We start from the raw sequence: 14,540 nt of genomic DNA, 5'->3' as shown, positions 1-14,540 counted from the left end.
TTAAAAAAAAGTTTAAACCCACTTTTTTTAAAAAATTTCAGAGAGCTTTCAAACTCTCTCTCTAACAGCTTCAAATCCGGCCAATAGGGCCACCGTCTGCGCCGCCGCGGCTCCACCGTAGGCGGTTGTCGGAGCGACGCGGAGATCGGATTTTCAGCCCGATTCAATAAATATTTGAAGGCCTAGCCTTCTGGGCCCTAGGACCGAAAGAAAAAGAAGAACCCACGCCCTCTCCCGTCCCGATTTCGGCGACCGAACAAGGCTCCGGTGACGGGCTTTGCGGGCGACCTCAGGTATTCCCCTTTCCCTTTCTTTTTTTTTATCTTTTTATTAATATTTAAAAAAGATTTGTAAAAGAAAAAATATGAAAAATAAATAAATAAAAAAACCAGACAAGAATGCAAAAGATAATCTTTTGATTTTTATTTCCAATGTTTGTAAGAGTGTCCAGAAAAAACTAAAGAAACTGCTTAGGGCTTTTTATAGCCAGATTACAAACGTTTAATCTCTGCTTCATTTGTCGTTTTCTATTTGTTTTCTCTATTTTCTGTTTTGTTGGTTGTCTTTTGCAGGTGACAGAGCAGTGTCAGATACGCGTGGATGGGACGCTGGCGTGCGGCGACGCGAAGGGTACGCGAGGAAGTCACGTGCGGCGCTGGAGGTGGACCTAGGTGCGACGCACCTAGGGTTTCTGCCTCTCATTTTTCTGAAAATGTTTTTAGTTTGTGGGCTGGTTACTTGGGCTTAGGTTTTTTACTATTGGGCCTGTTAAGTGTGCTTTGGGCTGTTTGTGTTTAATTTATGTTGGTTATAAAAATGGAAGCATCACATTATTCAGGTTGATTTCCAAAATATATTTTCCATTACAGGAAAGGATACTCTTGGCTTTTTATAAATAGCCTCATCAGCACTACAGATAATGTACGATATCAACATATTAATTATTAAAAAAATGGAAGCATCACATTATTCACGTTGATTTCCAAAATATCTTTTCCATTTCAGGAAAGGACACTCTTGGCTTTTTATAAATAGCCTCATCAGCTAGTTATCCCTCATCAACTTCACATTCAGTTCTGTTGTGTTGTGTAATTAGCAATAGAAATGGCAGTCCAAGTCCAAGGCAGTGTTTTGGGCAACACCAACATCCTCCTTTGCCTCTCTAAGGCTCCCTCTCCACCATTCCCAACGCTTTTTCCCCTACGCCTGCACAAGGCCAAGAGGTGCTGCTTTGTTGCAGCTCATTCCACAAGCTCCACAAAGGCTACGCCATTAAGCAGTAACCATCGAGAAAGTGGTCGTCCGTTGGCCAACTTTCCCCCAGACATATGGGGTGATCGTTTCCTCACTCTTTCCTTTGATATCTCGGTATAGATTTATATACATTATTACATCCATCATTTCCTTCATTTTGATTCCGTATTTATCCATTGAAAACATCAAGTTTAGTTTCTTTCATTTTCATTTAATGATATTATCTACATATTATATGGCACCATTGTTGCTGAAAAGCAAGTTCATGGCAAGACTCAAACAGTGTGTAGAGGATCTCGAGGGAGCTATGGTACCATTAGAATAATTAGGAATAGTATGGGATTTGTTGATGTAACTCTCAACCTTTAAACTCATAGAACCCTTAATAAAGTAGGGACACGTCAACGTACTTGAATATTTACATGTATTTGTGTATATATAATATTTATGATTTATATAACACATAAGTGCACATATCTACCTGTTTGATAAATTAAAATTCATCCTTACTTTCCATTTGCTTATATGTAATAATACATGTAGGAACTTAATCGATGCTCAAGACAAGTTGAAGAGTTGAAAGAAACGGTGAAGGATATTTTAATGGCTTCTACAACTGATCCTTTACACAATGTTCTTTTGATAAATTCATTATGCCGCCTAGGAGTATCCTACCACTTCGAGACCGAAATAGAGCAACAATTAACCAACTGTTTTGATAAATTAAGTAAAATCATTCGTAACAGTGCGCATAATTTGCACGCAATTGCAATCATGTTTCAAGTTTTCAGATCTCATGGTTATAATATGTCTTCTGGTAAGTGCTTATCCTACGATGACCATTCAAATTAATTTTACATTGATTCGCGTCAAATGATTTTTTTAAGATAGACATGTGCCGTAGAATAGTAAATACTTACTTTAATCCATCCTTTCGACTTTTAAAATTATTATTTTACTTACTATTATAAGAATTAGACTAGACAAAACTGTGAAACTGAAAATCAATGATCCAATCACCTCTAGTACCCTAAAATCAAGAGGTATTGAAATTATAAATAAAAACAGTAAAATGAGTTCAAAATCAATTAAACCTTGTTTTGAATAAGATTTAAGTTAGATTAACTAATTATTTTTTTATAATTTATATAATAAATGTTTATGTTACTTTTATTTTTTTGTGGGAGAATTTTTTTATTTTGTGATGATTGAATGAGAAATTGGTAATTTGATTGCTTTGAACATCTAATTCTTATAATATTGATTTTAGTCTTATAATATTTTATGCTTTTAGTATATACACGAAATCGTTTATTAATAAAAAAACCATTACATTATTAGATATATTTATTAGTGTAATAAAGTTTGAATATTTATTAATTTCAAGAAAATTAAATAATCTACTATTTTCTTGATAAAAACTAAAATTTCCTGTAAATATTTGTAAATTTTAAAATAGTTTTCTTTACCATAATTCACTTTATTACCACAATTGTCTCTACTATTAATTTATATATTATTATAACATCATTGTCGCCACTATTTAAACCGAAGCCCCAAATTAGATTAACCGTGAAACTATAAAATATTTTAAAATTTATAATTCAATTCGAACCCTAAAAATATTTAACTTGTTTAGAAGAAACATTTTCTATTAGCTCATAGGAAGGAAAAAGAAAAAGAGAATACAAGCATTGAAACACCAGCAAATGGTAGTCTATTTTTATTATTTGAAAATGCTAATTCTATGTATTGAATATTGAATCAGATATTTTTAACAAGTTCAAAGATGAGAATGGTGAGTTCAAAGTTAGTGATACAAAAGAGCTGATAAGTTTATATGAAGCTTCCCATTTCAGAATAAATGGTGAACTCGTTCTTGATAAAGCTTGTGCTTTCACAACATCACAATTGAAGTCCATGGTAAGCCGAACAAGTCCTCACTATGCCCAATACATCGAAAATGCTCTCTATTGCCCCTACCAAAGAGGGGTTCCAAGACTAGAAGCAAGGCAATATATATGTTTTTTCGAAAAAGATGAAGATGGTGATGAAGCAAGGAATGATACGTTACTAAAGTTTGCTAAGTATGATTTCAATCGGATCCAAATGATGCATCAACAGGAACTAAGCAACCTTTGTAGGTAATAAGAACTCTTTTATTTTTGTGCAGAACCCAAAGCAAAACTTTTCGTTTTCTAAAATCTTAGTTAATGTCATGCTTGCTTGGGGCATACAGTGAGTGGAAAGAAGAAAATATAGAATCAAGGCTTCCATATGCAAGAAGTAGAATTGTGGAGTGCTTTTTCTCGGCGATAGCGGTTTATTTTGAACCGTGTTATGCACGTGCTTGCAACATATATGCTAAACTGTTATCAACCTTAGTACTCACTGATGATACTTACGATGCCTATGGTACCTATGAAGAACTCCAATATTTCACCGATGCAATCCAAAGGTACTACTATATATAATTTCTTATTAATATTTTAATGAATTATGATAAAAATTAACTGGTGGTGTGCAGATTTGATATTGGTGTTATAGAGGAACTTCCAACAAATTACTTGAAACTTGTTTACGAGACTATCTTAAATATTCACAATGAAGCTGAGGATAAGATGAGAAAGGAAGGGAGATCTTATGCCATTTCCTACACTATAAATGAGGTAAATTAGGTTGCATCAATTATTCAGACAATGTAACATTTTACATGCAAGTAGTACCCCATCCATAATTTGTCACCCATCTATGAAATTAAACACTCTAGCTGTGTATCATTTATCATTTTACTCAACACTTTTTTTCAATCTATTAATTAAGATTTTCAAAAAAATCTTATACAAAGATCCCACCAAACTTCTAGGTAGAACATAATTGGGCATGCAATCTTCAATATAATTTGATTTAAAATTAGTCTCGTACACTTTAATTATGAGCCTATGCATAGTTGGAGTCATTTGATAGAGGCTGTTTTGAGATAAAAGCTTCATTCATTTCTTAATGCAATACATGGTCATCAACCAAGACATAAGAACACACCAAGGATGTTTGCCCATTGAAAATGTCTGGTTGAACTGATATTTCACGTTTCGACTGTTAGAATAGTCCTTAAGATCCCATATATTTTTAATTTAAGTTGCATCACAACATAAAGTTTATTATGGTTAATTAATTGTTTTGTATTGGTGATTAGTTCAAGAAATTAGCAGAAGCCTATTTTGTTGAGCGACGTTGGGTGCATAGAAGTTATGTGCCAACATTTGATGAGTATATGGACACTGCAATGACGTCAAGTGCAGGCCTTGTTTCAGTCTGTCAAGCCCTGGTAGGAATGGGAGAAGCAGATGAAACTGCATATCAATGGCTGATCAATACTGATAACAAACTTCATAAAGCCCTCAACAAAATTGGTCGTCTCTACGATGATCTCTCAACTAATGAGGTATATCCCTCACCTTTCTTTTTCTTCTAAAAACTCTTCTAGCAATGTAACGAGGAATGTGTTAATGGTGAAATTAAGGCTGAAGAAAAGAGGGGACTGGTTTGTGGAACCAGTTGTTACATGAAACAATATGGTGTTACAAGACAGGAAGCGGTCGAAGCTTACAGGGAAATGATTGAGATTGCTTGGAAAGACATGAACGAAGGTTGTCTTAAACCAATGCCTGTCTCAAACAAAATTGCGGTGCGAGCTCTTAACATTGCACGTTTAGTTTTGGTTCTTTACAAGAAAGACGATGGATTGACAAGGCCTGAACTATCTTTGAAAGATGCCATCGCCAAAGTGCTCATTCATCCCATACCCCTTTAACCAACTTTATATCTATTTATTTTACGCCACTTTGCCATTAAATCAAGCCTTGCAACAGCTTCTCAGAGAAACTCATACTCGGATTGGTTGTATGCATGGTGTAAACATCCCTCCCCCACCAAACCAGTAGCCATTCTCAGATTCTTGGAATATTAATCATATATACATAATTATGAAAATAGTTTGCATCAATTTAAGTAGATTTAGTTTATTTAATTTAGTCAATTTTATTCTAAATACATTTCGAATTTTAAAATTTAAGACCTAACTCAAAATGGTAACAATTAAATATGTTTCATTAAGCTTTGCTGTTAGTTATGTTCTATTGCAAAGTTGTAGATTCTGTCCATGTTTTTAAAATCAATCTTGATGCAAATGATGATTTTAAATCCATCAACTGACATTTTGTGAGTAATATGTACAAATAGAAATTTGACATAGCATTACACATCGATAATATATTTAACACATAATATTTTGAAAATAGTAGAACTTAATAAATTTAACGATGTTGTTTAAAGTATATACAATTTGTAAAAGCCACGTTTTTTTACAACGTGCCCTCATAATATTTGTAACATAATATTTGTAAGAAAATAATTTATAAAAAATTTAAGCAAATGAATAGTGTTAAAATCCACTCCGAGCCAATATATTAATGTTCAGAAAACCTCTTATATAACTTATAATTTTATCTTTAAAAACCCTAATTTTAATATTAAAATAAAATCAAGCTGATGTGAAATTAATTAGAATAATTTATTGAAAACGATTATATACATAACACAATCGATCACTATTTTAAAATTTTCGATGCCTAAATTTCCAAAAAAGAAAACACAATCTAAATATTAAAATCAATGGTTTTATAAGTAAAAATCATATAAAAATAATTTAAGAACTTAAAAGACATTTTTGGTATATTTAACCTTAAAATTAACACATTAACAATTTAAAGCAAGTTACCATATCATTCCTCACCTTTTTTTTTTAAATCTCTATATTTTCTAGATATTCATCATTGAGGAATTTTGAAACATTAATTTTATTATGATTATCATTTGGGAATTTTCAGTCCTTCCTAAGCAAACAAAAACAAAACAAATACTAGATGTGAAAGCTGTTACTAAAAATGACATCTATTTCAGTAAGGTTACCAAAATTCTGCAATGTTATCTATGATAAGTTAGTGGCATTAACAATGGAGGATTTTGCAGTGAATTACAATATTGCTCGTACCGGACTTCGGATATAAGACAGGAACCGGATCAGCAGTAGAAAGAATAAGCATGAAAATCTGATAATCAAAGCTAAATTTATCTACTCCCTATCAGAATCAACTACCAGAACTAATTTAATTCTCTTTTTTTGTTTTTACCTTTATTTTTGGAACAGTACTGTTTATCGACATGTTTTGCGGATCTCCTCGGTCAATGTTTCATATGCCACTTGCCGTTCAGGACTTCGTGAGTCGCTGCAGAGTATCCTGCGCATTATTTTCAACTCTTCAGGACTTGCCTTCTTGAAAAGTCCTCTTAGGACTACCTGTATTTCTTCATCAACAGAATGTTGATTGGGATCTTCATGATCTTGCTTTGTCAAATCGACACCAAAAATTTTTGCTTTCGATTCGCCTACCGAGCAACTCAATCCAAGCGCGTACTTTTTGACTTCATTGATATCACGAGTAGTCTTGTCATTCCAGTACTCCGAACATTGATGATTTGGATCGAGAGCTTCAATTGCCTGGAGGAAAGCAATTTATTAGGAAATAAATAACAGAACACGGTTATCACAAATAAATTGAATAAGAAAAACGGTTCTCTTGTTTTATTAGACAAATGCATGCTTGCATGAGTACCCGCTATATGCACAATTCCTGTACTATCCGTTTATGGTCATTAGCATACCATGGAAGTGGCGTCTCCGACATGGGTAGGTTCATTTTTTACTATGTTTTCCATGTATTTGGAGGATTCTTGAAAAGTCATATCCCCAACAGAGGTGTGGTAGATACATAAGGATTAATAAATGACATTCTATTTATCACGTCATCGTATTTGCTAAGCCATATTCCATATCATGATAAGAACCATATGGATCATGTTTTGTTATTGAAGGATTTCTAATCTGATATTTGTTAGCTAAGAAATGTTCTAAGTTTATAAAGGCATCATTACCTGAATTATGGATGGTGAGAGAAATCCAAACATTTCGAGCCCGTTGATGCTCTGCAGAGATTGCAAAGGTAGCAGCCCACTTTCTCCTAGGTTTTTCCTCCTCAAGATTTCTTGATTTAATTGCTGTAGCACCATTTCCCAACATTTGTTAGGCAACACATTCGAGAAGGTTATGGTAGGGCAGCCTTCTAAAGTAACCTGAAATATAATATAATACACATGAGGTTTTATGTGAAGGCTAACTCAGTGACATCTCCATTGCCAAAGTTTTATGAGTGAACCTTTATCCCGAAATTAGTAGACAAACAAGAGGTAATCTCACCTTAAATAGAGGTCCAAGTAGCCCAATATCCAAGACTTCAGAAATGTAACTAGAAATCTTTGTTGGGTCGAGCACACTAAAGTACTTGACACGGCTTCTAAAACCTGTAAAAGTCAAGCATGAATCTAAAAAGCTAATAACAGAAAGAAAGAAACTGTGAACTAAATAGTAAGAAATCAGATCTAATTTCATTATTATGTACCTTTTGGGAATATGGCCTGGCTGTTGCACCATAGTTTTCCAAAAATTACAGATCCAAAATTTAAAGGCTCAACAGCATGATTCAACAATGGATGACCTTGGTGAGCCATAGACGCAATTACATCTGAGCAGTTGAGAGTTTCTGCCTTCAACAAGGTATTTGATTGTCCTGCATTGATATGTGGAAACTGAAGTTCAACGCCGAACAATTTCTTGCCCTCAAAGCCGTCAGGACCCCGATGACCTGTTGAAATTGAATGCTGATACTTCTCGGAATATTCTCGAGAAACTGATGAGCTACAATCACTCTTGAGTCTCTTTAGAACAGGTTCTCTTACTTCATCAAATCCACAACTTTTCTCTCGCAAAAATGTCTCAACATCAGTTACACTGTGGTTACTGGAGCTATCAGAATCACAAATAGACTTCCTTGCAGTTGCAGGATAATCAGATACAATATCAAGATTTAAGTCAATGCAGGCTTCCTGCTCCGAGTTCGTTCTGTTTTCCATGACAAGAACTCCAACATTTACAACGTTTTTATGACTATCCAAGGTGACATGAGAGGTTTTTAATTTAGTCGCAGGCTGGCACTCTGATGGCGATACCTCCGAAGAAAAATGACCATACAAGTAAGGAGTATTAATATCCACCTTTTCTTCCACTCTTGAGGAACAAGAGAAACTTTCCCGAGCAGGCTCAAATTTTAATACCTCACTGTCCTGAACCCACTTAGACAAATAAACATCGCAATCAATACCGGAAACCAACCCGAGATCTTTGGATGCCCATAGTTTAACAGCATCTAATCCTCCCTCTAGGGCTTCAACTAGCATTTGCAATTCATCAACGGTGTAGCGAAGGAGGACAAATCTGTCTTCATCCTGGCACGAGCAGAAATTCTTTACATGTTTCAGACAAGCAAATCGTTCAGGAGAGCATTTGCAGCTGCATGCAGATAGATGCAAGTCATAGAAACAAGAGAAACATTCCCTCTCACTTTCCAGATCAAAGTCTTTTTCCATCTTTCGTACAGGCATATCAGGGGGAAGGCAATTTACTCGTTCCTCTTCCATCTGCTTTCTCATCTGTTAACAGTGATAATTTACATATATTAGTGCACATAATGACATAAGTAAGTTTTTCACTTGTTATGTGTGTATTTATAATTTACACAATTATTTTAGAGTGAGAGAGAAGAATCTACCCTAACTGCCTTCGTAAGTATCCCATCCTTCCCACATACACGTTTCCACCTTGAATTTCCCGGTGTTTCTCTGCCAAGAACATGTAACTCCCTGAGAGCTTGGATGGCTTGCCGAGCTGATCCCAGAAGTAGCTTGTCATGGGACAGTGATGTCTTGCGATGCTGCTCACTGTAGAGCTCAACTGCAAGTTGACCATGTTCTAGCCAATCAACAGGAGCAACATTCACTGCCTCTGCACAGTTGAAGCCACAATTAAATCCAGCATGATATGCCCTTGGAAAGGTAAGAACAAACTCCCCGGAATGTTGTACGGCCCGATAGACTGGTACACCCTCAGCTTTCAGAACTGAAGGAGACAGTTGAGTAACCTGCCAAAAGTGAATCATAAATTTCATGCATGTAACAAACTAGTTAAAGATTAAGAAAATGGATGTGAGATGAGGAACAGATACAACATCTACCAAAAAAAATACTTTGATGAAATGAAAGAACAAACGAGTGTAAAAGATATTAAAGAATTACTTCACAGGTTTTCGTTCAGAAACTTCAAGTAGAGATGATTTAATGGGAAACACTGTACAATGACCATGATGAATATCACCAGGTATCAATGCAACTAGACCTGCTGGAATCACATTCCAAGGTGCAGTTTAACAATCACATCGGAACAACTAACAGTTTTCTTTATCTACAATAAGAACAAAATTTTATACAAAATATAAGTTGCTTGCTGATAAAGCAGCCCAGATGTCTTTCTTTTATACACAATTCTCTTAGATCCTTGATGCGTTGGAAGCCTAGGTCCAGATTCCTACATCTATAACCTATTGAGATTTGGTAAGACACCAGAATGCATGTTTAGGTGTCCAAAACTATGAAATCTCTTAAAGTGTACAAAATTTTACTGATGCAGGATGAAAAGAGGCTACATGAAGAACTGGACTTCTGATTTAAGAATTCTTGAACAACACCATCGATCCAATGAGAAAACAAGCATGACTCCAAGAAGCAACAAAGAAATTCAAAAATATGCAAAAACAAAAAAAGGTGATAAAATGTATTTTTGAGCGATAAAATAAAATAAAGAATAAAAGTAAAAAACAAATATGTTTCTCACCAATTCATTGAGTAGGTCAGGTTGTTCTTCAAACAAATCAGGCAGATGCTTTCTCATTGCAGCCTCCAAAGAGGTAGCCTGGTTCCCTGGCACTCCATACCATATTTTTGGATCACCAAAGTGCATATAGTTTAGCGAATACAGATGGTGGTCCTCAACATGCTGCTCAAACCATAATAAAGTTAAAATGAGAAAAGGAATGAGTCACCATTCAAATTATCAAAAAGGGATTCAGACCTAAAACACAAAAGAATAGAAAGCATAATTCACGTTGAATATTTCATTAAAAATCACAGTTAGAGAGAATGTTTCCAGTAAATGATTGCATTTGCAAAAGGTGTAAATTTATAAAATTCTTTGCAGTTAAGCAATCATAGAGGATCATGCAGCAATAGGTGACCATACTGCCAGACAAATTCAAAACTACAAGTTTATGAGAAGCATGTTAAAAATTTCTAAAAATGAATAACAAAAACAAGAATGGACAGTGTTGTGTACCAGTATCATTTATATCCTAATTTACTTTAATCATGTGAACTAAGAGGAATGCTTCTAGCAGTTTTTATGCCTTACCCAACAAAATGATGAGAAGCACATCCCCACATAGAGCCATGGCACTAGAACTCCAGATATATCGCATCCTTCAAAAGATAACACTGAACCTTGTAGGCGTGGGAAATTATTTAGGTTCCAACCTGACGTTGCATATTTATCTGCATCATTTCCAGTCAACACAGAAGACAGCTTAGGAAAGCCACTGCCAAATGTTCCTGTTTCCAAGTCAGCTCCATAATATACCTGCAATACAAAAGCAAACTCCAGTAGAAGTAAACAGGGATTTCCATGAATAATATCTTATAATAGAGAGGACAATGAGATGAACATACTCCTCACCTCAACCTCATCTTTTGGCTGCTCAACTATCCTCCAGTATTCACCCTCTATGTCCTCCCAAGACGGTTCCCATTTCCTACATTCAATCATACTGGGCTCTAAATCTTCACTACAGTCCCTTTGAAAGTACATCTTCTTAAATTCATCTGCATATCTCTGAAATTCTTCAAGAGTGAATTCAGATCCTGAATTAAAGCCAAACTTCTCATCAGTCTCAGAAGTAACAACAGATTCTGAACTAGAATTGGCTTGTCTTCTAGTAGCTCCCATTCTTGAATGCCTCCTCCGTTTCCGTTTCCGGCTTCTATTTTTCTTTCTCATTGGCTCCCTATTTTGAAGTAAATCAACTTGCTGAATTCTAGTAGAAAATTTAGCATGTTCCCATATATCTTTCTCTTTAAGAGGACAAGGTGGAGTCCAGGAAGGTGGCGGAACAATCCGACATATACCAAATGATTGAGCTTCAGCACGAATTTTTTCTATGTAAGCAAGTGTATCTTCAAACTCCTAATAAATGGAACATCATAAATTCTAAGCACTGTTATCAAAAAGAAATATTGTAAAAGAAAATTGTGACATTAAAAGATAAGATTACCTCAATAGTTGGATAAAACACTGGGGCATCATCAATGTTAGGCCGGCATGGTTCATTTGGATCCCATCTTGTTGACACCTAAAACAAACCAACAATCATCATAAAGCAACATAACTTAGAAACATATACTTGGAGGATGTCCAGATGATTTCACACTAAACAATGTAGCTCAATGTAGACCACTATAATAAGATAATTATCTTTCTAGTTGCAGGTGTGAATATCTCAACAAAACACTTCTTCCAAAACATTTATAACTGTGTTATTTTAGGTATCATGTCAAAATTTTCTTCCACTAACCTTAAAAATACACAAAGAGACCTAAAATTTCAAAAGACGGCTATCAAAACCTGCGCAGAAAACCCATATACCCTTGGATTCAGACTGCCTACTTTTAGATATTGCCCCAAAAAGAAAGTAAAGTCATTATCACCAAGCTATTGCAAGGAGTACAACATATATATGTCACGCACAAAGCGGTCACGCATTAACTTACCCTTCGATGCCGAGGACTGCCCAAAGACTCAAGATTATTATCTCTTTTCATGGAAAGTTGTGAAGAATGATCCTGTAATAGTCTTTGGTTAGGAATTTACAATTTTATGTTCGTTAGCCTGAACCAGGCATTCTAAAATTAAGCACATAAATAATGGTATCACATCACAAATGATAAAATATGACCCATTTCATCAATATTTATACATATATTCAAATTCAATTGCATACAAAAATTTGCATAGAAATATGCATGATTTCAGAAAGAGGGAAGAGAAGCATATCAACATGTACAACCAGAATTCAGTATAATTCCTTCACTCAACACAAACATCATACACCATCAACCAGCATATAGAAGATAACAATAATAGAATATCACCCAGTTTTAGCACTCTTTAAATCTCACACTCGGCAATAGTTACACGATTAAGTTGATCACAGGCAATGGCAAAAAGTTTCTTTCAACCAAGTTAAGAAGGATATCAAGATATCGAGTTTAAGGACTTGTGACTAATATTCCCTAGGAACTTCCATGATATTCGATCTTCAGCCATGCCTTGTACTATAGGAATGAATAGCCATAGTTGACAGGACATTGCGATCTATACCTTTACTAAATACCCCCCAACCAATGCGTTCCAAGGTATTTAAAAACCAAAATTGATTCTAAATCAACCATAAAACTTATAAACAGAAAACTAGGCAGACATAATTTCTAAGTGATAGATTATGAATTCCCAGAAAATATTCCATGCATACAACTAAAAACTTTGAAGCAATTCCATCTGACAACGAAAAAATTAAGAAAAATCCATAACAGAAAGTCAAATCTAATACAATAGTTAAATGAGAACAAGAAATCTCAAGAACGATGCTTTCCTAGGGCTCTGAATGTGAACAGATTCTGTATATTAATCCCATCTATTTTTTTAAAACAAAATAAAGAATTTTAATCAACATTGATCACAACAACAGGTTCTAATTAGGTATTTATTTGACCCAACCCAAATATCAAAACTTTCTCAACCAAAAAAACAAACAATATCACCAAAAAAACAATTGAAAGAAACAAATTCCTCATACACAGATCTGCATATTTAAAACAAGGAATCAAATATATTCAAATTAAAAGAGAAAAAAAAAAGAGAAACGGAGAATCTAACCTCTTTCATATGAGAATTTGTTGCAATTTTCAACTGTTCCATTCAATTGGAACGAAAAAAATTATGCAAAAAATTGTTTTATAATTAAAAATAAAGTTTTACGATAAAATTTTCTCTTTTTTTTTTTTGAGAAAAATAAAATTTTCTACCCTAAGAACGAGTTTCTGATTTTATTTCGCTAAAGAAATCAAATCAAATCCAAATCACATTCCTTTCTGTTTAAATAAAATACCTAACATTAAATTCTTTTAGTTCAATTCCAGAAAGGAAACGTTTTGTTTTTTTTTCTCTCTTTAATTTAAGGATAAAAATATTCTTTTTTCATAAATATTAAGTAAAAGTCTCCTTTTTTTTTATTTTAATCAAATAGATATATTTCATATTTGACTCGGTAAACCGTTTTTAAAAGACACGTTGGACGTAGGATTCTAATAAAACAAAAAGGCTTAATATATAAATTGACCCCTGAACTTGATAAATTCTCACATTGACCTTTAAACTTTATTTTAAATCAGATTGACCCTTAAAAGTTAACAGCTGTTACATAGATCAACCCCTACGGGCTACAACTAATGCCGGTAACCTTTTTTTATTTGTGGAAAAATCAACCAACCCCATAATGACATGTGTATAAATAAATAATTTTTATATATCAATTGTTTAATAAAAAAATAAAAAAAAATTTAATTTCATTACCATCGTCTTCTAGTTCTTTTTCATCTTTTGACTCCTTTCTTCGTCACTCATCTAGAAGTCAGTACTCACTACTCACTCACCTCTTCACTAAATGGAGGTTGGTTTTTAGCCCAAAATTTCGACCACTTACCAACAACAATTTCATCTTCAAATATTTGTAAATCAGCATTCACTTTTTTGGTCTAAAAATATGTGAAGAATACTAAAATAGAAAAGTATGATCGCAAATGTCTAATCAAAACCCTAAAAAAAATATATTGCTTTGTATATATTGAACAGAAAGCCGGAAAATAATATATAGATTTCCTTTTTAAATCCGCCTTTTATGGGTAGGTAACACCGTAACAGTTGCCAACTTTAGGGACTGGTATGATCTTAAAAAAAAGTTTAGAGGTTAATTGAGAAAAGTTGACAAGTTTAGGGATGAATCAATATATTAAGCCAAAATAAAATAAAGTGATTAATAAATAATAAACTAACTAAAGAATTTTCTTTTTAATATAATAATACTAAAAAGTAAAATACCTGCCTGAGATTACAAGCTTCACTTATTTCTCTCTTCCTTATACTCTTTGAATTTTGAAATTCATCCTTCTAC

The 14,540-nt window shown here is 34.0% G+C and overlaps 2 protein-coding genes across 2 annotated transcripts; one reads left to right on the top strand and one right to left on the bottom strand.

The window, feature by feature from the left end:
- The first annotated feature begins 1,048 nt into the window (after window positions 1–1,048).
- LOC105776241 (valerianol synthase TPS1B) lies at window positions 1,049–5,139 on the top strand. The gene is made up of 7 exons (XM_012598791.2): window positions 1,049–1,368; window positions 1,798–2,071; window positions 3,023–3,398; window positions 3,494–3,712; window positions 3,782–3,923; window positions 4,451–4,699; window positions 4,778–5,139. The coding sequence occupies exons 1-7, from the start codon at window positions 1,105–1,107 to the stop codon at window positions 5,066–5,068; spliced, it is 1,815 nt and encodes a 604-aa protein (XP_012454245.1). The 5' UTR covers window positions 1,049–1,104; the 3' UTR covers window positions 5,069–5,139.
- Window positions 5,140–6,189: 1,050 nt separating this feature from the next.
- LOC105776240 (lysine-specific demethylase JMJ18) lies at window positions 6,190–13,527 on the bottom strand. Its single transcript, XM_012598787.2, has 11 exons — window positions 13,247–13,527; window positions 12,082–12,153; window positions 11,586–11,663; window positions 10,991–11,497; window positions 10,670–10,894; window positions 10,097–10,258; window positions 8,979–9,347; window positions 7,773–8,859; window positions 7,571–7,674; window positions 7,249–7,446; window positions 6,190–6,814 (listed from the first exon to the last, which is right to left on the bottom strand). Exons 1-11 carry the CDS (start codon window positions 13,286–13,288, stop codon window positions 6,470–6,472), a joined length of 3,189 nt encoding a protein of 1,062 aa, XP_012454241.1. The 5' UTR covers window positions 13,289–13,527; the 3' UTR covers window positions 6,190–6,469.
- Between the last annotated feature and the right edge of the window lie 1,013 nt (window positions 13,528–14,540).

The sequence above is a fragment of the Gossypium raimondii genome, chromosome 10 (assembly GCF_025698545.1).
Source record: "Gossypium raimondii isolate GPD5lz chromosome 10, ASM2569854v1, whole genome shotgun sequence".
NCBI classification, from domain to species: domain Eukaryota; kingdom Viridiplantae; phylum Streptophyta; class Magnoliopsida; order Malvales; family Malvaceae; genus Gossypium; species Gossypium raimondii.
Note: the sequence above shows the minus strand (reverse complement) of the source record. Positions and strands in the feature narration are given on the sequence as shown.